Below are 24286 nucleotides of genomic sequence, written 5' to 3' on the forward strand. Positions count from 1 at the left end.
GTTCACAACATGTTGGCTAGAAAATAAATGCTCTATCATTTTTGTTTTCTTGCTAACATTACCCCTCGCCCTGCTCAGAAGTAGTAGAAGTTTTATCCTGACGGAGGAGAGGAGTTACTACAGTCGGCTCGGCAGTCCCGCCTCCGCGCGGAGCCTGCTCTCCTCTGATTGGCAGAGTGACGTATGAAGACCCCCATTCGTCAGCGTCTGTTAAAATATTAGGCTAAGCTTAAAGCTACGTTTTACATGGCATAAAAAGGTCACCAATATGGAAGGACATTTTATTTTTAAGAAATTGGCTCTGGAAGCATAAACCAGTTATTTCATTCAGTGTTGGCTGCGCCTTGAAATATAACATTGAGGAAAAAGAAATCCAGTTTCCACTTCAAAAGATGGATTTTAAAAAGATGACCATCTGTTTAGCACAGAAAACATTTTGCTGATTAAATAGAATTTCTTTTAATGCTAGCTTACTTAAAATGGTCTTCTAAAACAAACACCACCAAGGACACCTGTTGCACCATGACATGTCATAACCTGCACTAATTTCAAGATGGTCACCTCATGGCTTAATCATTAAGCTTTGGCTCTTCAGTCAACTAAAAGTAGGAGCAACATTTATGCCGTGCATGGGGCGATGGCGTGGCTTACATAGTGAGTGATATGTAGGACATGATGGAACACTGTTTTAAGTAAACTTTGTATTGTGCATCAAGGCAAGCAATTGAATAATCCACTCATTTCACATTTCATTGAATCCCTTGCAGGTCTGGGTAAAGCGACCTTTAACCCACAAATGTTTTAGAGATCATTAATACAACAAAGGTTTGGTGCATTAAGGTGCAGCACATCATGCTTTCCATATTTTCCCCTGACAGTGACCATTACATTGTTCACACCTCACCACCCTTCATATCATGAAGTTACACTTTGCATAATGTTTTTTTTCCCCAGACGTGTGAAACAAATTTGTTACATGAAAAATCCCATTTATTCCTTCTTTAATATGAAGTTGCTGAACAGATGTGTGCACATCTCAGTTTTACCCAGGAATAAGAGTTGACAAGTCATGAATATACCATTTCTTTTCCTAAAGAGATTACACTCAAAAATCGAGTCAAACTTCAAGTATTCAAGTGAGTGGTTTGGAGACATCTTTAATGGCCACATGATCTGAAATGGAGAGACAGGTGCCAAGCTTTTACAAGCTTGCGAAACCACAAATAAAAACCCAATTCAGATTGAAGGAACCAGTCTGTAAGATGGATCCATTCCTGTTGGGAGAAAAAAAAAAAAAAAAAAGTTTAGGTGGCTGAATATACATAGGGTAAAATTAAAACTAATTTACCTAGACACTTCAGGAATTCACATCAGTGATGGTAAGTGGCCCAAGGACTGCTTTTTGTTCCATTCCATGCTTCCCTGTTTTTAAACAAAAAACAGTTTTAGTACAGTACAATGAGACCAGTTTAATACAGCAGACACTGTGCAGATACCTGATGCTATACTCCTCATCCTCCTGGACTTGCAGCTGGATTCACAGCAGTCACAGAGATTGCTATATGCAGAGTTGTCCAGCAGCTCCCAACTGAGTTCATGAAGATGGGACAAGAGTAGAGTGTTATACAGTAAATCAGATCTCCATCAACTGAACTGTTCCATGATACAGGAGGTCTGATTGAATCCAGCATCCAACATGTTGCGACTGGTTGAGTGCGTTTTAGCATTTAATTGTCAACTGGCCCAATGGGAAAGCTATACTACCAATTCTGGTATACTGCTGCAGTTTAAAAACACACATTTTTACCCATGGTCTTTGATATAGTGGCAGGCCTTCTTGGTGTTGTCAAGACCAACAGGATCCCAAGCCACGAGGCTGCAGTGAATAAACACCTGGGAGGTTGCAAGGCATAATTGTTGGTTTCCAGTATTTACAGATAATATTTCCCTTTATAGAATGAAGCTGGTTTACCTCTTCTCCGAGAGCAAACCTAAAGGCTTGAAGGGACAGGTGGATCTCCGATGATTTTTGCCTTGGCTCGAATTTTGAGAGGGAGATCTTACTGTCCACAAGACATCTGTATGGTTAAACACATTTCTTTGAGTTATTTCCAGTGTCTGTACAAAAAAGTTCAGAAAGTCACTTTTCTGCCAGTAACAAGAGTACCCTTTATTGGTGATTATTGGGTATATAGTGCTTTCAGGCTGCAGTTCTGGTGTGGTAGTCGCCACACATTCCTCAAGAAGCAGCAGCAAGGGCTGATGGGTCTTCTGCACCACACTGGCCATGATAGGGATAATGGAGCCCAGAGGAAAACTAGTGGATTCAGCAGGGCCTGAGAAGTCACCTACAGCAGTAAACAAATAAGTCAGTAAGGTAAAAAGGAGTCCTTATGAGAATTCTGCCATTTGCAGTAAAGTCATGTTTTCCACCCACCATTCATGAGTCCAATGTGGAACACTAGATCACTATCACCGTATGTGAAAAACACTGGCTCATAAATCAGAGGGTACCAGTCCTTGGGCCTGCACAAAATAAAAATAAAAAAAAGGAGATAGAGTACAGCAATGACTGCCATTAAACACATGCATCTATAGAACATTTAATTGCCAATTTTTCCTGAACACCCACCTCTCATATGCACAGACAACTGGGTGAGTGAAGGGGAGAACGTGAGAATCAGGAGAGGAAAGGTAGGTCAGATCATTGCTGTACATCAGCGAGTCCCCAGTAACCTATGGAGAGAGACAAGTGTCACTAACCCGTAGAAAATATAGTTGACTCAGTTTGCAGGCAGAAGTGTGCTTCTCACCATTCTCCTGAAGTTACAATTGTTGACATCCACACTGAAAACAGCCTCCCTGGGCGAGAGGCTGGTGGGGAAACAGTTACCCAGACGAAAGAGTGACGTGTCAGCCTGGGATCTGCTCTCCGTCCACACCAGCGTGACAACATCGGGCCCGCAGTCCAGTTTCATGTCTGTAAAGGGATACAACACACAGAACTCAAGTTCCTACTCCTAAAAAGTCTCAGTAAGAGGATAAATTAACATAACATGTCTGCATTTTGCTACAATATTACCTGCATAAACCGACATGGCAGCTGCCAGGCTCAGAAGCAGCACACGTTGCCAAAAGAAAGCCATCATGACTGAACACCTGCTCCTGACACTGTGGCTGGTTTTATTCCTTCTGACTGGGAGACTTGAATCAAGAAAAGCTCTTTCACCTGGTGTGTCTCAGGGTCATTGGTCATCAGCCTAATTGCAATCTGCTTGGAAAGCAACTCACCACATCACACATCCAGTCATTTGTGTTTTATTAGACCCAGTTCATTCAAGAAATTCAATGTGTTCATTCACTGTGTATCATGTTTAAGATATCACTGATATTATGATTTTATATGAATAGATAAAAAGATATGCCAACTCTGTGCCACTATCCTTGTGACCATGCTGCAGGCAGTAAATACAAGTGGTGAACAATTCGAGAACTAGTGTATCCACGCAAAGGGATGCAGAATATGAGTTATCAGTGTGAAGTTGCCGTTTTGTCTGCAACTTTGGCCCAAATCTGAATCCTCAGTCAGAATTTTCGTTTTACTTTGACAAAAGAAATCAAACCGACGGACAATTTTAAAAGAGTTTGGCCACTTTCATATGTCGTCTTAAATCTGATACACACATGATGCTGTGGCAATGCTGCCTCAGTGTGTGAGTAATATCAGAATTCAAGTGCTTATGTCACGTTTTGCAGCTCGAGCTTGAGGGGAAATGGAAGGTGTTCAGTAGGCGTCCCAATTCATGTGCTAGCTGCTCTAAATTGCTTGGCCCACAAAGATGGGTTGGTGGATATGAAGGCCACGTTATAAGTGATCATAAATGAGACAGTTTAGCCTTGTAGGGACAAATAACTCAGGTCTTTTAATTGTAAAGCCAAACTTTCTGAAGTTTCTTGTGAGTCAGCTGCCTTGAGACAGCATTGTTAATGCTAGTGATAAACCGGGATAAGTTCATAAGCTGGGACACGAACTTTAGGTTCAGGTTACAGCTCGGGCCGAAACAAATGTGACTATAGAACTTTATATTAAAGGCTGGATACATTTTATTTCAGGTCATTCCCCGGAGTCGTGGTGACTTTATGGAGTGATGAAAAGCAGCAGTAGCAAGTGTTGATAAGCAGGACAGACTGCTAAAAAAAAATAAAAAGTTGAACTTCAGCAGGAGTTCACACTAGGTTTATTTGCACAGAGGGTTTAAGGTGGATGTATGAGGATTCAAATGAATCTTCAAACAAATTCAGTTGAGATCACGTAAAGTCAACATCTTGTAAGTCAGGAAACTAAGGTCATCTGCTGCTGGGCCCCCCTTTGTTGTGCATGATCACAGAGTCTCCATCAGCTCAGACGGGGCTTTCCTGTGAAGAAAATGTTGAGAATTTAGTTTCGGGACAGAGACCTTAAAGGCTCATTACACCAGAGACTCAGCTGCAGTAACAGACACCTGATATGTTGTGGGCCTTTGAGTCAGACGGATCGACGATGATCAGGGGTCCCAACACAGAAGTGTGACTAAAGCTGTGGGATTCTGACAAGGGAAAAGAAAAAGAAAAAAAATTATACATGACTTCATGAGGAAGAAGCACGATCTAAGAAACACCCAAGTTGGCAGAAGAGTGGTACCCCATTCGACTCCTCTTTTGGAGCGGGACTTGCAGGTTGACTCGCAGCAGCTACAGAGGGAGCTCTGATAGGGGTCATCGAGTAGTTCCCATCTGACAAGGAGAAATCGTAGAGGGTCATTATATCAGCATGGTGTTGATAAATACTTTTTACAGAAAACAGGCAGAATACTGGCTTGATTTTTTCCCCTTAAAAAACCCAAATGTTTGAATAAAAAAAAAGTCATTAACATTTGCACATCTATATTCTGGTGTGGTGCTTTAAACTGGTGTTTCTTTTAAGGAAAGCTTGTGCCAGAAATTAGTAAAATGTCAGATTAATTTGGTGGAATAAAAGAATATTTACATTAAAAAAAGCAGTGCAGTCAAACATGAATTACTGTATAGTAATTCATGTTTTACTTGAGCACAGTACCCTATTAAAAAGTTAATAGTTTGATGTTTTAGGAGATGCACTTATTTGCTTTCTTACTGAGATTTAAATGAGAAAAATCAAACACCACTCATGTCTGTATGAGGTATGGAGCTCTAGCAAATTATTCAGCTTTAGGTGGTGTTTGTTGTTGTTGCAACTCTGTGTGAAAGCAAATAAACACATTTTCCAAAATGTCAACCCGTTCCCTTAAACCATGATCACCTTCCGTTTTCCTTTACATAATGGCAGGCTTTCTTGCTTTCATCAAGAACTTCAGGATCCCATGCAACCAGTTTACAGTGAATGTACACCTGAGGAGAACAAAAAATTAAAACTTCAAAGTTTCTTATGAACAAAATATTCCTAATATCAGTCACCGTTTACCCTCTCACCTCCTCTCCGAGACCAAACTTGAAGGACTGCAGGTAAAGGATGACTGCAGACGAGTGGTACCGAGGGAGGAACACAGAGTTGGCCCTCATGCTTTCCAAAAGACACCTGAAGAAATTTTAAATCTCACAGCTTAGCAATAAGACTTCTACAATCATTGGAAATACTGATCAGTGTCTGAATCGTACCCCTTATTGCCAATGATGGGGTAAACCTGGCTGTCATGCTGCAGCTCTGGTGTAGTGGCCGCCACACATTCCTCCATGAGCAGGAGCAAGGGTTGATGGGACTTCTGCTCCACTGCCGCCCATATCGGCATGAACGAGCCCAGGGGGACGACGTTAGTCTTTGCTACACCTGTTAATTGCTCTGTGGGGGGTGGGGGAGTAAAAAAGGGCTCAGAATGCATCCGAGTATCCTCATGTTGTATTTGGTTGTGCAGGAACTCACCATTGAGGAGGGCCATGTGGAAGACCAGCCCACCTCGGCCTTCAGAAACACCTGATCCAGGGTTCAGGAAAGGGGGAACCCAACCCTCAGGTCTGAAATACAACGGGAGCGTTGTCTCGTCTCACATTTCAGATTTAAACTGAAATTAGATAAAAAAATTAAAAAAAAAAGATACTTTACCTTTTATAAACACACTCGATGGGATACACAAAGGCTGCAGGTTTGGACTTTGCCTGCGGCCTGTAAGTCAGCTCATTTTGATAGAAGAGACGCTTTCCTTTCATCTGTAGAAACACTGATTATTAAGACAGTAAAGAGGCTGAAAGGTATTTTAGTTTAATATGACCATTTACATTACCAGTCTTTTAAATTTGCAGTCAGCAAACTGGTAGTTGAACTGCGCTTCCCCCTCTCCGGTGGGCAGAACATTCAACTGAGATGGCATGCAGTTTCCGAGGAAGAGGCGAGCTGCATGCGGCACCAACTCTGCACTGATCCTCCATGTGATTCTCACCGAGTCTTTTGCACAGACTACTTCGATATCTGCAAACAAATTCTCATGATACAAGTTTCTGCACATCAAACACTTTACGTACACATTTCTACATGCAAAGTATACCTGCATTAGCAACAGTCGTTGCAAAAACAGCCACAATTATCACACCTAGGTAGAGATGAGTCACCATGACTGAATGATCCAGAGCACACTGGGACTGACACAATTTGTAGACTTCCTGCCAAATTAGCCGAATGATCAACATCTGTGTGAGGGCAGGACAGCGTTTGGTCAGTGTCTACTTATGCTGGGGTGTTTTTGTGCATTCTCACAATTTCATATATAATGGAGGGTGTTTATTTTGTATTTTGACAATTTCCAATTGCAGAGGTGGAATGAAACTAAGTACATTTAGTCAAATACTGTACCTAAATACAATATAACTTTATTTTATAAATATAAATGTACTTTCATTTTACTTTACCACATTTTATACATCTCCTGTAATGTAGCATTTTAACAGCGTGATATTACTGATGTTAATTTTCCTTAAGTGACGGATCTATTTCCGTCCGTATGACAGCTGCTGCGAGCTCAGAAATGGCTGGTTTGTTATTTATCAGAGCGGAACCACTTTTCCGTGTGCTTCGACGCGGTCACGTCCGGAGAGTTTAGCGTTCTACACAGGAAGTAATTTGAAGTCAGCCAGACAAGTAGCTAGTAATTCGCTAGAATATCAAGTGTTTTTGGTCAGTTAACAGTCCATATAAATTCGAATTGTAGTATATTGCTTATTCAACATGCTGATCAAAGTTAAGGTAAGATCATTGTTTTTATCTACGCTTACAGTTCTCCGCCGGGTTGTAGCTGCTGTTGTTGAAGCCCGCTAACATCACCAACCGGTTCGCTAATTTATTTCAGGGCCCGGGGGGGGCAGTAACTTATTATATTCTTACTTACACGTATCTCATTCTATGCTAAAACAGTTTTAATTTCTGCCTGTTTTGTCTCAATATTAAGCGGAGCTGCCAGCTATTACCACGCTGCTCTTTGGGTAGTACATGACGCCATTCAGTAGCTATGTTATTTGATAGCTTGCTAACTTCACTGCAATCACCCAAGCAGGTTAGCCAATTCCTTTGCCGGTGTTACAACAAAATCTGTGACCCTTGAGATTCTGTGACGCCCTACAGATGGTTCTACTGGCCACCAGCTTTCTGCTGTTACTAGAGGCTGAGAAGATACTTCTATTAATTAGTCAGAAAAACAATGGATTAATCATTCGAGGCATTTATTAGGCAAAAAATGCCTTACATTCTACAGTCTGTTTTGTATCCTTGTAAATTGACTGACAAGACGTCCCTTTGGGATCATGTAAATTGTGACAAGCATTTTTCACAATTCTTTATATGGACTAACAATGAATCTATTCATAGAAAACAAACAGAAAATTGTCATTAGTTGCAGCCTAGCTAGCACAGTTAACCCTATATCTCCAATGGTAACATTTTAGCAACAACTGTCACAAAGTGTGGTCATAATAAAAACATTTGCAGTGGCAGTATAGCTGAAATTCCTAATTGGGTCACATCATTTTGTGTAGCAGGGGCGAACCTCTATGAACAGGGAAATGTCTTCTTTTTTTTTTTCTCTGTGAATTCCTGATTGAAATGTTCTGCTGCAGACGATGTGTCATTTCAGAAGCCAAAGCTGGTGTTGATGTGATCATGTAAACATTACTGTTTCAGACTCTCACTGGAAAAGAAATAGAGATCGACATTGAGCCCACAGACAAGGTGAAATATAACTGTCCCTATAAGATACAAACTACACACTAACCTGTGTACTGTTGACCCTCGGGGCACTCTCGTTTCTAAGTGTGTGTTTTTTTTTTTCTCTCGTGTAAATGAAGGTGGAGCGAATTAAAGAAAGGGTGGAAGAGAAGGAGGGGATCCCCCCGCAGCAACAAAGACTCATCTACAGTGGAAAACAGATGTAAGTTCCACCATCATGAACTCTGTATTAGCTAGAAGATATTCCTGTTTCTTCTTCTTTATACCATCCTGTGCTTCTTTTCTTTTTTTTTTGCTCTCAGGAATGATGAGAAGACAGCTGCAGACTACAAGATCCAGGGAGGTTCAGTGCTCCATCTTGTGCTGGCGCTAAGAGGCGGCTCAACGCTCCACAGGCCCTGCATACACCTCCTCCCCTCCCTGTCATGAGTAGCTGTTGTGATGAGGGCCCAGCTGAGTGCCAACGCTTGAGGTGTCTGTCACAGTCTAACCATGTTACAGCACAGAGATCTGAAATCCCACACTCCTAGGCCGACGCAAACAAACAAAAAAAATCAACCAACAACAGCAACAAAAAGAAGAGAGAAAAAAAGGACGTTCTAATTCCTTTGTAGATTTTTTTTGTAAACCCACATTGGCTTTCTGAGTTTGACCCGCTGATGCAGGCACCCATGCAGTACAAAAGACAGTTTGAGAACACTGTGGTCTTTTTGCTTGTGAATAAATGCTGAAGTTGATTCAAGCGTTGTCCTCTAACAAACACACACACACACACACACACGTGCTGAGCACAGACACCAAGACAAGTCACTGCTGAGGATTCTGAAAACTGATTTTTATTAGAAAATGACATGAAACAGATTTAAGACAGTCTAGCACTTGTCAGAATACTCATCCTGGTCTTTTCTTTACAGTTTAGTTAAGGTAGTGATCTGAAACAGTTTGGTAGAGATTGCACTGAAATCCATTTAGAGCACCATTGCTGATGTCCAGTATCGGGAGTGTTTTTAATAGAAGTCCGTGATCATGAGATGAGTTATCGAATTACTGAGGTGACTCACTGGCTTCATGTAAAAGGTGTGTTTTACAGCCCACTTTTTTTGTCCTTTCACAACAAAGTGGTTGTATTACAGATACTCCAAAGACTTCAACCTCTTCTAATTGTGCTCATATACTTAATATGTAAAATATACATCTTGTAGACGGCATCTTGTCCATTTTTCTTCTTGTAGCACTATACACAGTCTTCCAAAAATAAAATAACTCTGGAGCTTCTGTAAACAATAGGCAAGGAGATGCTGGTCAAGAAAAGCAGGTGTTTGAATGGGAGGGATAAAAACATGTTTATATGGCTCCGACACTTACATTTAAAATCATTTCTTAGCCTCCAAAACTAAATATAATTGCATTTCATGACAAAACCTCTTCTTGAGGGGATGAAAGGCACAGGGATTAATTAGGAAGTGGATACTCAGATACTCTGAACTGTTCAGCTGAATGAGGCATGAAATACAGGAGCAACAGAGGACAAGTGAATGCAACACATAAGGTTGTGTTTAAAATCTTATACCCTTCCATCTCTATTTCATGTCCTTCCCAGTAAAATCAAGTGTACTGGATTAGAGCATTTTATAATAGTAGTAGTAGTTTAGCTGCTGATGGTAAAGGCAAATATTTCATAGAGGAAATCACTTCAAAAGGAGAAAACGAGTGCCATGTGAGGACCATTGATCTGGTGGCTCATACTGACTTGACAGCAGCCACATGAAAGTAAATGTTTATGGAGTGAAACATCGACTACAATCAGCTTCAGTAGCTTTGATAAAAACCTGGCTGGTAAAGTTTCTCTGGACAGTTATTGTAAAAATCCCAGAAAAACAAGTAATATTTTAGTATTTCCATATCATACCGGCACCAGAGCTTCTGCCATATTAAATAATGTCACATTTACACTTGGACTCCAGAGGAGGGGGAACTATGTGAGTTCATGGATGAGGCTGTGATTTCCTGTGAAAGAACTGCGTTCTCCAGCCGTAAAAACGGCAACGAAAATCAGGAATTTAAAAACAGCAGCTGGGACCGTAGTGTGGAGGGTGTGACAGTCATGCCTGATGACTCATTCACAGACTGTTTTCATAGTCCTGTTGGACCGAGCGGCCGCTGTCAGTGGCCAGCAGTGCTGAGTCCAGGGAAGGAGTCAATCTGGACTGTATCCTGAAAGGCTGATCCTTGGCTGGTGTAAGATATGCGGACCCTCATCTTCAGGTTCACCTGGAAGGGGGAAGAGGGATTTAGATGCAGCTAGAATCGGATCTGCTTCGACTGGGATGGGGCCAACAAAACAAGATTTGGACCTGGCACACACTTGGCAATGATGTACTGTTCTTGCTAAATACAACAACAGGTTTGTGGGGGTTATGGGAAAATTCATTCAAGATTCATTCTAATGTTGTATTTTCAAAGTGAAAATGTAACTTAAACTACAGATACGTTGATTTGACGGAGGGTATTTCCTCCCACACTCATGTAGGTTGATATAGAGGAGGGGTGGCCCGAACTCCTAATCAACCTGACTTTGCTCTTACTGAGGAATGTGAATCAGCCCACCTTGTTAGGGTTGTTGAGGACTACCATCTGGGTCACCTTAGCCGTGCCTCGTGCAGGAAGAAAGTCCCCACTGGGGGCCTTCATGTGTAACTGGACACTCTGGAGGAAGATGGAACTTTGAAGTTTAAAGCACCAAAACACACGCATGTTGTTCAGGCTCCATTTACTGCACTGATGCCTACCGCTGAGAACATGACAGGATCTAAGACTGATGCCCTGCAAGCAACACAGACTGGTCAAATGCAGAGAGACACTAAGTGTAACAAAGTGTGTACGATACAAGACTGAAAATGTGAAAGTACTAAAGAACATGTTCTGCCACAAGCTGCTGAATGTTTTTAGTGTTCCTTGGCAGCAAAAAATGGCCACCGACAGAGAAAGCTTGCTTGCTAGTGAGTTTGTCTGTGGATGATTAACAGGATGAACAGAGTGTTTTGTCAGAGGTGGTGAGACAAACCTTGGGCACCGCAGCCTGCAGGGTGAAGCTGCTGATGTCTGAATCAGTGGAGTTGGAGGCTGTTAGTGTGACTGTCAGGCCCGAGTCTGACTGCTTCTCGCAACTTAGCGTCAAAGTCACACCCTCTTTCTCGTACACCGGCACTGTGGGAGCTAAGGGAAATTATAAAATGTTGCATTCATTTTAAACCAATATTGAGCAAAACAAAAACCCACCATCATTTAGGGAGATTATCTGGTGGCCTGATTCAGAGCAGTGAACACAATTTCAATCCCCTAAATTTTGCATTCTCAAGTTTCATGTCCAAAATCATTTCCTCTGTCTTGTTTCTTTCACTCTCCTAAACCCTTTCAGTCTAAACTAGTGTGTGTGAGTGTGTGTGTGTGTGTCTGAGGGTCAGACCTGGTGCGAGGGGTGCAGGCTCTAACCCTCCCAGCAGATCCAGGAGGTCACCTCCAGCAGTGCTGGCCGTGTTGATGGGCAGGCCGGGTGCTGTGCCTCCTGCCGCTGGGCTGGGCTGCAGAGTCTCTTCAGAGCCTCCCAGCAGGTCCAAGAGATCACACACCTGAGGAAAACCACAGACAGCAGGAGGAAACTGCCTGGTTAAACCTGAACCTGAACACAACCCGTGGCTCTGCACGTTCACAGCAAATCTGTCAAAGGACAGTATGAAGTTTTCAAAGTGCTGGTACAAACACAGACACGACATGAATTAATTTGAAAGTCTACAATTGTGAATTTGCATGTAACATTGTTGCTACACCGGTTAGCTGAGCTTTATTACAATTAGATTTGCATAAAGGCAAGCCAAGCCCACAACAGAGGGTATGATCATGTAACACTGAAATCTTTAGAATAAAGCCCATCATATAAAAAGAGATATTAGGTATTTAGCAGTGTCAGTGCGACCTGTGCTGACACGCTGGTTCACACATGTTTAACACGTTTAACAGCCATAAGACAGCTTGGAGCCTGAACCTGATGATGCTTGAAAAGTTGTCTGGAAAATCTGGAAAATCATTCGGTGACCAACGAAAAAAGAGGTCAGACACAGAGGCGTGGGATTGCAAAATCTAGACAAGAGGTCACCAGTCTAGTCTGGACTCACTTGGCATCATATAACATGAATCTGTGTCAACGTAAGGTACCTGGTTAGCAGGCTGTTGGGGCAGCAGTGGCTCTCCCTGCTTGACTTTGGCTGGTTGGATGTCCTTGATGGCCTCCCCCGCAGACTCTCCGTTGGTATGACCCGGGGAGTTCTTCTCAATCACAGGCATCCTCTCCAGCACCGCTGCCCTGCAGAGAGTGGGGGGGGCGGGGGACGACATCAGTTGTAAAAATATAGACCAAAATACAAATAGAAATGTCGAATATTACATAATGTTATAAAGAATAGGAAAAGTTGGCTTCTGTTGCATACCTCATGTGGTCATATTTTTTGAACAGAGCATTGTATTCAACTGCCCTCTGCTGGAGCTCCACATCTATACAGCTGCCATAGATGCTGACGATGCTTCTGATCCGACTGGCGGGGGTGGGGAGATGAAGAGGTAGAAAAATTCAGAGATTGTCTTAAATCAGGAGTCTTTTCTAAACGTCCCCTTGTAATTGGCAGTTAGACCCTTGAATCTATTTGTCCAGTCATCGGTCTTAAACTTAAGAAACTACTAAATTCAGGTTAGCGACCAGACGTGCTGTGACAACAACACTCTTCATACACATAGCATCAAGCCACAGAGAAATGAGAGAGGGGATTTAACAGAAACATGTAGCTATCTGAGACTTAACATATCGAAATGCAAATTCTTGAATAGCACTATTGTTTTTTTCATTAGCCTCTTTTGCCTTGAGAATGCAGCGTTTAGCCTTCACTGAAATGTGTTGCAATGTTGTAGCGATCACATGCAGGTTGGCAGTGTTTGGAAATGTCAGTGCGTGGGCCCCCCCCCTCCACCTCAATGAAATTTTGTTTTTTTCTCAACACATGATAAAGTGACCAACAGACTTTTCTGACCATGCAAATACTGCACTGCATACTTTTGTTCCTGTTAAGTTATACAGCAAAATAATAAGAATAGATCCGACTAACTGCCTCTTTAAACTAGCCACAGTGGTCTGTGGCTGTGCTTCCATGTTTGCTGTGGGCGACAGAAGTGTTTTCTTACTCCACGTTATCAGTGATGCGTGTGCTCAGTTTCATGGTGGCGGTGAGAGCGAAGCCTCTGGTCGCCGGGGACGACATGTGGGACTGCAGAACCGTTTCCAAGGCGTCCAGGACGTCGTCCTCGGTGACCTGATTGAGAGACGTGTCAACAAGTGGTCCGAAAGCTGCCATCATGTTTTTATAATGCTGAAACTAGGGGCACGTTTTAGCTTCTGGTATTCATTTAGCTGATCATTTATGAGTTGAGGATTGAGGGCTGAGAATTTATTTGGTGTGTCATGTTGTCCTACCAGACAAACTGCAAGTGTAAAACCTTTCATGATCTAGCAATAGGTTGACTCACTACTACTAATATTTATTTGTATTATACTATAAAACTGTGTTGGTGCTCCGTGTACCTGAACAGGCTCAGTCTCCTGACACTCTCCTCTCAGCAACAGGTCTCCATACTCTCCTATACACCAGCACGCCACCTGAACCAGGGATTGCTGCACATACAAATATCACACTCACAGTAAAATGAAATCATGGAGGAATGCTTTACGCTCTTGGGAGATTGGCTTGCTGGTCAGCATAGCGGTTTGAAACATCAGAGCCACTTCTCCCTGAATTTGCTGGAAGTTAATGTGGTGGAAGATGGGAAACTGCACCATGCTGCAGATGAGTACATGGCTGCTCATCTGACTCGGTTCCAAAAATAAACCTGGTTGCATCAGCCAGTTTCAAACTGAAAGGATAGCTATTCTCACTGCTCTCATGGAGCCAAACCAGCTCTGTCTGGTTCAAGACTGACAAGACGTCTCTTTTAAAGAAAATGTTTGAACGTCTCTTTTTTTGCACGTGTTGTTTGTTGTGCTGCAAAATGATGCATCAGGTTTTGAACATGACGATTTAAAATTGTAACTTTCTTTTTAGACCAAAAGATGAAATTTGGGATCTCAGTGGGCTTTAGGAAGTAGCATGGATTCAAAGCCAGCAAATATGAGACTTATGTGGAATTATCAGTTTCACTTCGGGCCCTTCACTTTTTAAAGAGTCATGTCTCATCATTTCACCGTTTGCACCCTTTTTCAACATTTAAGTTTCCTTGATAGCTTTTCTTCTCTGAAGTATAAAGTTGGTGTTGGTTTTTGTGTGTTTTATTTTGCTTGCAAAGGGAATTGCATAATTGATTTTTGTAATTGTATGTAATCTTTGATACTTTAAGACGCATAAATAAACTTGACTTAATCACCTATACTGAGGCATTGATTTGTAATGGGATGTAAAATTAAAAAAATAATAACGCCCGTGATTTTAATTACAAAAAGGTTTTGCATTTAACTGCAGAATTAGTATTCTTCCTACGATTGATCTAACCACATTTCATCTATTTACTGTATGAAGGATCAGCATGGAGCAACCCAGAAACAGATGGATGATTTTGTTGTCTAGGTTCACTGAATGAGTAAGCTTTAAGAGCGGGAAACGCCCAGACACACACACCTGAGAGATGTCAGTGAGCAGAGCCCGGTAGAGCTTGTGGACGGTGTAGCAGTGCAGCTCTGAGGCGTTGGTGATAAGCTGGATCAAGTTGGGCACCGTTTCATCTCTCACGTCGCCCCCTGCCTGGCAGAGAGGAGATCAGAGTCACGCACACACACACACACACACACACACACACACACACACACACACACACACACACACACACACACACACACACACACACACACACACACACACACACACACACACACACCAAACTCCATTAGCTAGACAGCTGGCCGAAGTATTTGAGCTGCCCTACATTTCCTCCCAGACACAATGACCTCACTTGTTTCCATCAGAGTTCTTATACATCATAACGGACATTTACAGATATGGATTAAACATCTCCATCGTTACCCTTTCTATACACTCCATCCTTTTGGGAGAACAGTGCAAGGGATTAGCGTAAGCATTAGCTTTTACACCAATCATGTGGAGTTCATTTATTCCCTTAACTAGACGGAGCACAAAATGAAAAGTAAGGACGTAACAGAGGGCAAAATGGAAAGCATTAGTTCAGGATAAATGGCCTGTTCATGACCTGGGGCTGCATGTGTGAAGGTCTGTACAGAAGAGGTACATACCATCTCTTGTCAAGTATAAAACAGGCATTTAGTATCTCAATGCATACACAGCCTTCACACGTGTGGCCCCTGGCATATACATTCAGGCATTCGTGATGGCTGTGGACAACTTAAAAAGAGTTGGGAGCGAGAAACTCATGTAGCAGGGTGAGTGGTTCAGTCTGTATTTACCGTGGTGAGGACATGCAGGATGGTGTCAATGTGCCAGCGCTGGGAGGGTGCATACCTGACAGAGACAGAGACACACACACTCAGTGGTGCTTGAGGGTGAGTCAGACACACACACACAAGTCCATCAGCATCCTCTCACTACTTATACATACCAACACACACACACACACACACACACACACACACACACACACACACACACACACACACACACACACACACACACACACACACACACACACACGAGAGTGATATACAGTAGAAACAGAGGAGACTATTCATCATCACAGTGCCACTAAAAGAGACTGAGAGTGGAGACAGACACAGGGTGAGACATGGAGCCACATATATCTTAAGCACACAGACCTTTTTGTTACAGCCTTAACACTTAAACAGCTGCATCAGATTATTGCCCATATCTTCTTCCTTTGTAAAAAACCAATCCCAGCTTGGAACAACAGCAACATTAAATGTATTCACATGCACATGAATGCACGTCTGCTCGCACGCACAGATACAGTATGTGCGCATGTATGTGTGTCGCCCACCTCTCGGCAGCATTGAATATGCCGCTGGCAGCTTGAGACCTGAGCTCAGGGGGGCAGGAGGAGAGGAAGAGGAGCAGCTCCTTCATCATGGAGCGGACGTTGGAGGCCGACACCAGCGCCAAGGAGAGATCCAACGCACGGCTGGAGAAGTGGCCAGAGAGGGTTAATGTTGGTAGTTCTGAATATACACACACCGGCCCTTTAAAAAGAGACTCTGTTATAACTGTGAGTCTGGTGCCATTTCTCTTTCAATCCGCCGAATGTAAAATGTAAATATAGACTACAGTTCACTCTGCGTTGGTGCAACTGAGGTCCGTGTGTTCTCACTGTTCAATCCCTCGGCATCCATCAACATCCAGAACTCCCTCAAAGTGCTTTTGGAGCAGGAAGATGCTCCCACCCTGCTGAAGTGCCCTTAAGCACCACACTGACCCGTTAGTGCCCACAGGAGGCTGTTTTGTATTGGACCTTTCTGTGTGTGGACGTAGGCCATGAAAGGAGGATAAAGCTTTATTATCATCCTCATTAGTAGGGCTGTAAATCAGTAGCTACCTCACAGTATAATGCTATCATGATATTTTGTCCAAAATAGTGACATTATCACAAGACTGGTGATTATACTGTGAAAATTATCAGTGACGCATCATGATATCAGAGCAGCTAAAATTATAGTTTTAAAAAGGCCATCTTTTTTTAACAAAGCATGAAATCAAACCACAGTTTCCTAGGCATTTGAGACATGGTGTGATGCTGGTGTATCAATTACACATTAATGCACCAGTATTGATAGAGATTGTATCATGACAAATCATAATATTATTTATATGATATATAATGTGGAAAAAGATGCAGGAGCTAATTTTACTGGTAGGCGAGTTCCCTGAATTTTGGAGCAAAATCAGTTTCAAAGTTTAATTATCTGGTCCGGATCAATAAATGTTTATGACATCAAAACGTGCTATATTAATCATAATGCGAACCATTTCTTGTATTATAAGCTACAACACGCTCTATCTGGCTGTATGATGAGTTTAGAGTAAGCAGATAGCATCAACCTGTAGTTTATGGTACGGTTAGTGGGATCAGAGGTAGCCAGTACCCGCGGCAGGGGAGTTGCACCCGGCTGTCGCCCAATCAAAATACAGAACATCGATGTCGCCTGGATCGCTTGCTGTCCGAAATATACACAGCACTTTTATATCATCTTGCTTTATTGTACTTAGCGGAGGGACCAAGTGATGCTGTATTCATTTAACTACAGAAATCCATTAAGCATTAAAGTATTATTTTTGGTGACAGCATCAGAAAATGTCCCAAACATAATAAAAGTAAGGGATAATAATAATAATGAGAAAAAGGAAAATGGATTGATTTCCACTTCAAAATGAACTCATCCCTGAATATTTGTATGAACTTGAAAAAAGTTCATGAACATCTTTGGAATAACAGCTGTGCCTGACAAGCGGAGAGGAGGTGAAAGTTACCGCTTGACAGAAGCGTCCTGGTCCTTCAGGCAGTCCACTATGGTTCCTCGGTGGCGCTGCACTGCATTGTGGTCTGTCCCAACAATCTTTTGAAGAGAGATCATGGCAATGTACCTGGACACACATACAAAACAGCCCAACATTTAAAAAAAGAGCTAAATGTATGCAGCGCAACAGAATATATTTAACATTTTTTAAAATGAAATTGTTTCTAACCATCGGCTAACAACCAAGATTAATTAACAGGGCTGTACAAACTTAACTTTCTCAACTTGGCAAAATAAATAATTTATCTTTCCACTTGAAATGAACTGATCAAGTATTTATGTGTGCACAGGAGAGATGTTATCTAGCCAGGCAGGGCTAACAGGAATAAACCCGTCTTATTACTGTCACAAAGCAACAGAGATTCAGGGGCCCTGCAGGTAAAAACCAGACAGGCCTGCCTGGACACACGGCCCCTATGGAGGCAATCCCCCAAAAAATACCATAACAAAACCCTGAGGAACCTATAACAAGCCTCCACACTGTCTGGTGAAAAAAGGCATGGATCAGCATTAACAGACTGGGCTGCGACAGCCTGGCTGCAGCGACTTCACCGCTGGCCTTGTGGAATGGAAAAGGTAACATGACCCAGAGAGATAAAAGAGGAAAGGAGGGAGAGATGGAGGAAATGAAATGTAAAAGGAAAGGGAAACAGCGATGCGGGGAGGAGGGAGCGTAGGGGGAAAGGAAAACTGACCGAATGTTCCTGTCGTTGTTCAGGAGAAATCTTCCCAGGATGTTTACAGCCAGGACCTGTGGTGTGAAAAGAAGCACGAGTGCATTAATGAATTAATTAAGTAACGTTATTCCCAATGTAATAATGTGGTTAAACACAGTGAGAAGGGCTGCTAGTGTCTCACCCTGAGGCCGCTCTCTGACTTGATGTCTAGCACGGTGAGAACAGTCTCATACAGCACAGCGTTGCCCACAGTCTTCGTGCTGTCGGTGTTGGTCGCCACCTGTGTGGCAAGTCAAACACACATCAGTACATTAGTCATACAACAACACACATTCATTTATTCTGAGATCTGTGGCATTTTTTCAATAAAGAATAAGCTTTGCTTCTCTCTACCATCAACTGACAGAAGTGACTTGAGCTTTTACATTTGCTGTTTCTAACACCCAGTTAGGTGTAAGTCTTTCCAGAAGAACATACAGTTCTGACACACAGGAAGTGATGTGTTGTACATGTTCCAGTTTGTTTGGAATAAAACAAACTGGGTGACTGACTGGTTAGTCAGCATGAGCAGTGATACCCATAATGGCTGAACAAAGAGGAGTGACACCTAAAGACTTCATCTACAAAGGTTAGGAGGTAGATAATGTTTCAGTACTGGATAACTTCTTTATTTTGACTTTATTTTGAAGAGCAAAGAACATACAAATAACAAAAGAACAAATTTTCATGTCACAGTTATTAATGATTTGTATTAATCTTTATTAACCTGAGCTAGTAGGTCGTTCATAGCGTCGCTGGCTCCCTCGTTGTGGCGACCGAGAATCCTCAGCAACCTCAAGATGCGCACCTGAGGACAGAGGCAGGCGAGAGGGAACAGATGGACCACAAGTTATTTTGGTGCACCAGCAGGAAGGACGAAACAATAAATCTGTGTGTGCTAGTGAGAAAGAAAGAAACTGAGAGAAAGAAAAACATGAACAAATTTATTAAAAGTCTGTACCCGATTAAGACTGAATCTGAGCCATAAAGAAAGAAGAGTCAGATTTGTATTCAGTTTAAATGTTCATCTTCAAAGGTTTGTGGTTCATATTGAGGTACATCTGCTGATTCAGGAAAATTTAGAATAATTCTAACTTATTTATAACAACATATAAGATTCCTCCAGTGTTACTTAAGTGTTATTGCTCTATAGTCAATGTAATGCCGTGCAGAACTCCAGCGCCATTAAACTGAATTAAGAAAACTAAATTAGAGCTGTATGATACTGTATAATAAGTGAGTGGAGATGCAGTGACTGACCTGTAGGAAGGGATCGCTGATTCCTGCCACGTCGTGCTCTGGAGAATAACCCGAAATGACCAGACCTTTCATGATCTGAACCAGATCTGGCACCGTCTGAGATACACGAAGCACAAACGTATTACAACAGAGAGACAGAGGCAGAGAGTGTAGCGATACAAAACGTATTCAATCAATAAGACTGTGTGTGTGTGTCCCTCGTACTTTTCTGAACCGCTCTAGTGTCTCTGGATTCCGCTCACACAGCTCAGTGATGAGCACCACAGCACCGTGTAACACACCTACAGATAAACAGAGCCAAAACCATGAAGAATAATCGGATATGGGTATTTGTGAGACACGCTTAGCAACATGAAACTAACTAAACTAACATATTACTAAGACACGTCATAAAGGTAGATCAACTGACCATGGTTCTTCTCAGCAAGGAGGGACCGAGCGGCGGGGGCGAAGAGCTCCCCCAGATCATGGACTTTTCTTACAATGTGAACAGCACACAGAGCAGCCTGGAAGAACAGCACCATTACATCACCACTGCACTGAACAGGTTCAGATCTTTTTAGTTTTACTGCTGAAGAAGGATTGAAATCTGTGTACAACAACTGTTTTAAACAGGCGAATAAGTAATACTACATCATACTGAGATGGTTAGATTGAAGTGGATGACTGCACAAATGGCCAATAAATGGATAACACATTATCCCCAACACTAGTAATGAGTAAGACATAATAAATCCCCATAACTAATATTGTTAAGTGTTAAGAAAAAAAACAAACAAACAAGAAAAACCTGTGGCAGTCCCCACCTTCTTCTTTATGTAGGAGTTGGAGGCTCGGAGCAGCCTGTCAATCTCTGGTGCCAGATCTCTGCACATCTCAGCTGAGCCCATACAGGCAAGTGTGCACAGAGCCAGAGACTGCACATACTGGTTACTGTGAGCAAGGTCACTGGAAAACACACAAAAATCAGTGTAGATCTGTGTCCATTAACAAAAATGTTCGTAAGTTTACTGAAATCATATGAGAATATCCTCCATTCTGTATGATTCTGATGATCTTTTCTGACATTTTGCTCCCCATTTTGTCCACTGCGATTACTCTATTTACCTGAAAGTGCACTATTGTCAACTATGACAATTAACTACTGTCTAACACGATTATGACCAGTGCTGTGAATTGTAATTTCAGGGAAAATGCCACTGTCACTGATCTTCCATAATTAAACATATGACACTCAAATTTTTTTTAACCCCCCCATTAAGCATTTGTAAGCAGATATAAGGACATTTAAAGTCAACAACTGTAACTCCTCATGTGAAGCATCCATAACTGGTACATAGAGAGATGAATGCTTAATAACACAGCGTAACATAGCTGTTATCATTTATAATAATATATATCCGCATGGGTTTTAACACTGTTTTAAACGTACCCGTGAACGTTTTTTTACAAGTGTGTAACAGTTAATAAATGCTTAATAACACACATGTAAGATTTGTTCATGTGTACTGTGTTATCTAACATTCAATAATGATATCACACCTGCTATGGATGCTTTAAATGAGGAGTTATAATTGTTGACATATGTTAGTAAACACTTACCAATTTATTCAAATTTAATTTCAATTCTATTGTATTGAATTATATTCCATTTATTGACTGTCTATTAAATGAGCCCTCCACCATTAGCATTGCACTCCTATCACACTGTCTGACTGTGATGTGTAGAATTGGTGGAGTTCCCTTTTAGTTGCATAAAAAGGCTAAATAGGTAATAATAATTCTATTAGTAAGATTTCAAGTTCAAGTGGCTGTCCTTACTTCTTGATGGAGTTGGTGATGAGCAAGCTGGCATCCTGCTTCTCATCCAGCAGCATCATGGCTCCCAGATATCCCACTCGCTTCTCGCTGTAGCGAGGGCTGGCGATCATCCGCACACACTCCATCTAGGAGGAAGAGCGACAACTCCTTTAAATGTGAATTTACTTGAAATACTGACACTACTGATGCCCTGAGGGAAATTTTCTGCTCCTTGCCCGCTTCAAGTGGAGGTCAGGCTCATCATCAGAGCAGCAGCCCTGGAGCTGGGAGGGATTCAATGGCCCAGTTTTTTACCAAGTTTACACGCACATAGCAGCAATATTATTAATATTATTATAGTTTATACTATTTAAACACAATTTACACAATGTGGTGCTCTAATTTCTCTACGTATTTTGAGGTCAGACATGCACTCAGCACACAGATAATGTCTGTGAGGGGGCAGTGCTTAGTGGTTGGACATTGGGACTGGGCCACAAAGTTGCACATGGACAATTCTGCATGAATTGAACCCAGATCCTCCAGCTGCACGATTAACCCAAGCAAACCCCATGACAGGCATTAGCAAAATCCCCTCACCTGACCAAAGTGAGCGGGGTAGCCTAACATGTGCACGTAGAGCAGCTTGGCCAGGTTGTGCGATCGCCCCCCATTGTCGGATTGTCTGAACTGTGCCCGGATGGCTGCACATTCCCTCTGGATGACACCCCGCTCCTCACACTGCGTCCTTGCTGACCTGATGGCCCGGATCATCTCCTGCAGGGGTACTGATGGAGACATGGCTGTGTGTGTGTGTGTGTGTGTGTGTGTGTGTGTGTGTGTTTGCGGGTGGGGGGGGGGGGGGGGGGGGGGGTATGTGTGCATGTGGTGTTGGACATGGACATGTTAAAATACAACATCAACAGAGAACAAACTACTTTACTGTGCAGAGTTCTACTGTGCTTGGTTTCACTTCCTGTATCTGAAAAGCCTCCAGGTGTGTGTAAGGCTACGACAAAGCTGTTACTACGCTATAATACATCTTTAGAAGAGCTGTGCTGTCACTGAAACACACAACTAAAGTGTGTATATTTCAAAAACAGTTCAAACAACTTTAACTGCGTTACAAATCTGGCAAACTGACTGCTGTTTCTGGTGACAGATTGTTGTAGCTAACGTTTACTAGCGTTATTCACTCATGGACCTGGCTTACTAGGAAGTTGCTGTCAATTACGTCCAACTAACCTCGCTACATTACTTATTGAAGTTGTAAAAACACATTTCAATTAACAAGTTGACTAACAAGTTAGCGTGACACTCCTCCAGTCGAGGATGTAGCTCAGTAAAATGAGCCAGAAGCTAGCCAACCGACCGAACAGAGCTAACCTTGCAGATGCTGTCAAGCCTGCTCAGTGAGGGACTGTCGAGCTACAGGGCTAGCTAAGTTAGCATGACAGTCTACTTGTGTGAATGGTTTACGCTCCGAAATAACAACGTACCTCTACACTGCACAGAGAGTCGCCAGTAATTAAAAAGTAAACCGGTTCAACCGAACCCCCTCCAGTACACGGCGGCAGTCAGTTGGCTGGAAACCCAAATACTGTGTATCCACATAACATGGTGTCAATCAAGCCACAAAGAATCACACCACTTCCTGTCCCAACTTTCAGAATAAAACCCATTTGCTAAATATTGCATTTGGAATATTATTTCAATATATTTAAAATGTGTAAAATTAGTATATGTAAGTAAGTATATGAGACATTTGGACACTAATCATGGTTACTTTTCATTTAGGTATGCAAATTCTAGGGCATTGTGGGGCATTGTAGGGCATTGTTGTAGTGGCCTCACTGGTATGGCTTACTTGGAAGAGAGCCAGGCACATATTGAGGTCATGAATGTGAATTCTCCCAGCAGAACTCCAAGCGTACAAAAAGAACAAAAGACATATACTATATACTGTTTTATATACTATTTTTAGTAATTGAATTGTTCAACTATATTTTCTTTCATGTTACGTTTCCTACATGAGAGTCTAGATTCTGCTTTAAATTCTTTACACTGCTGGGACTATAATAAGCCTTTTTCACAGCAGACATTATGACTTGTCGTAGAAGGAAAAGCACAGGTGTTACTAATAGCATTTATGATGGCTACGTTCTATTCAGGTGTCTCAGTTAGCCATGACAGTGAGTAAGCACTTACAATGCCGGGACCCTGAAAATGAAGCAGCAAAGTACAATTCAGCCATCACTGATTTTATGAATTACACCTGTACTTTTCCTACAGTGACATATCCAAATGTCTTCAGTGATACTATATACTAAATTGTTCAATTTATTTGAATTGTTATATCTAAAAACAACATTGACTTAAATCAGTCTTTAAACGCCCAACATGTATGATTTGTGTAGAAACAACACCAAGGACTCAAGTCTATCTGTGCCCCTCATCAGAGGCCTCATTGATGTTATTAATTACACCTGTACTTTGCCTGCTGTGGCAGGTCAAGTCCACGGTGAAAAGGGCTTATTACTCCAGTGACTTGGAAGTCAGATTTGTCAAAACAATCAACAACTCAAGGTTGCATCTCATGGTCTTCATCATCATGACTTGTGTAAAAAAAAACAGTTGAAGTACAAATATAACCCTTGAAGATTACCTCAGGTACAGTTATTTCACATATTATAG

General features: G+C 42.0%; 4 protein-coding genes across 4 annotated transcripts; 1 reads left to right on the top strand and 3 right to left on the bottom strand.

Moving 5' to 3' along the window:
- Positions 1–1357: 1357 nt before the first annotated feature.
- LOC139296859 (zona pellucida sperm-binding protein 3-like) lies at positions 1358–3158 on the bottom strand. Its single transcript, XM_070919418.1, has 9 exons — positions 3083–3158; positions 2814–2980; positions 2633–2736; positions 2438–2526; positions 2168–2348; positions 1973–2078; positions 1808–1893; positions 1497–1588; positions 1358–1422 (listed from the first exon to the last, which is right to left on the bottom strand). The coding sequence occupies exons 1-9, from the start codon at positions 3147–3149 to the stop codon at positions 1358–1360; spliced, it is 957 nt and encodes a 318-aa protein (XP_070775519.1). The 5' UTR covers positions 3150–3158.
- A 1324-nt stretch (positions 3159–4482) lies between these two features.
- On the bottom strand, positions 4483–6621 carry LOC139296456 (zona pellucida sperm-binding protein 3-like). Its single transcript, XM_070918857.1, has 9 exons — positions 6555–6621; positions 6294–6478; positions 6116–6219; positions 5936–6027; positions 5674–5854; positions 5488–5593; positions 5318–5406; positions 4682–4773; positions 4483–4586 (listed from the first exon to the last, which is right to left on the bottom strand). The coding sequence occupies exons 1-9, from the start codon at positions 6619–6621 to the stop codon at positions 4483–4485; spliced, it is 1020 nt and encodes a 339-aa protein (XP_070774958.1).
- A 485-nt stretch (positions 6622–7106) lies between these two features.
- nedd8l (NEDD8 ubiquitin like modifier, like) lies at positions 7107–8961 on the top strand. The gene is made up of 4 exons (XM_070918462.1): positions 7107–7249; positions 8180–8227; positions 8344–8426; positions 8527–8961. The coding sequence occupies exons 1-4, from the start codon at positions 7232–7234 to the stop codon at positions 8651–8653; spliced, it is 276 nt and encodes a 91-aa protein (XP_070774563.1). The 5' UTR covers positions 7107–7231; the 3' UTR covers positions 8654–8961.
- Positions 8962–9038: 77 nt separating this feature from the next.
- Positions 9039–23206, bottom strand: ap1g2 (adaptor related protein complex 1 subunit gamma 2). Its single transcript, XM_070918320.1, has 22 exons — positions 23092–23206; positions 22193–22395; positions 21614–21738; positions 20599–20740; positions 20202–20298; positions 19997–20073; positions 19793–19888; positions 19260–19340; positions 18675–18773; positions 18512–18567; positions 17770–17883; positions 16286–16426; positions 15738–15792; positions 14938–15060; positions 13851–13940; positions 13454–13581; positions 12709–12813; positions 12437–12584; positions 11691–11853; positions 11289–11431; positions 10832–10930; positions 9039–10495 (listed from the first exon to the last, which is right to left on the bottom strand). The coding sequence occupies exons 2-22, from the start codon at positions 22391–22393 to the stop codon at positions 10388–10390; spliced, it is 2391 nt and encodes a 796-aa protein (XP_070774421.1). The 5' UTR covers positions 22394–22395; positions 23092–23206; the 3' UTR covers positions 9039–10387.
- Positions 23207–24286: the final 1080 nt, after the last annotated feature.

This window comes from Enoplosus armatus, chromosome 14 (genome assembly GCF_043641665.1).
Source record: "Enoplosus armatus isolate fEnoArm2 chromosome 14, fEnoArm2.hap1, whole genome shotgun sequence".
Lineage (NCBI taxonomy): Eukaryota > Metazoa > Chordata > Actinopteri > Centrarchiformes > Enoplosidae > Enoplosus > Enoplosus armatus.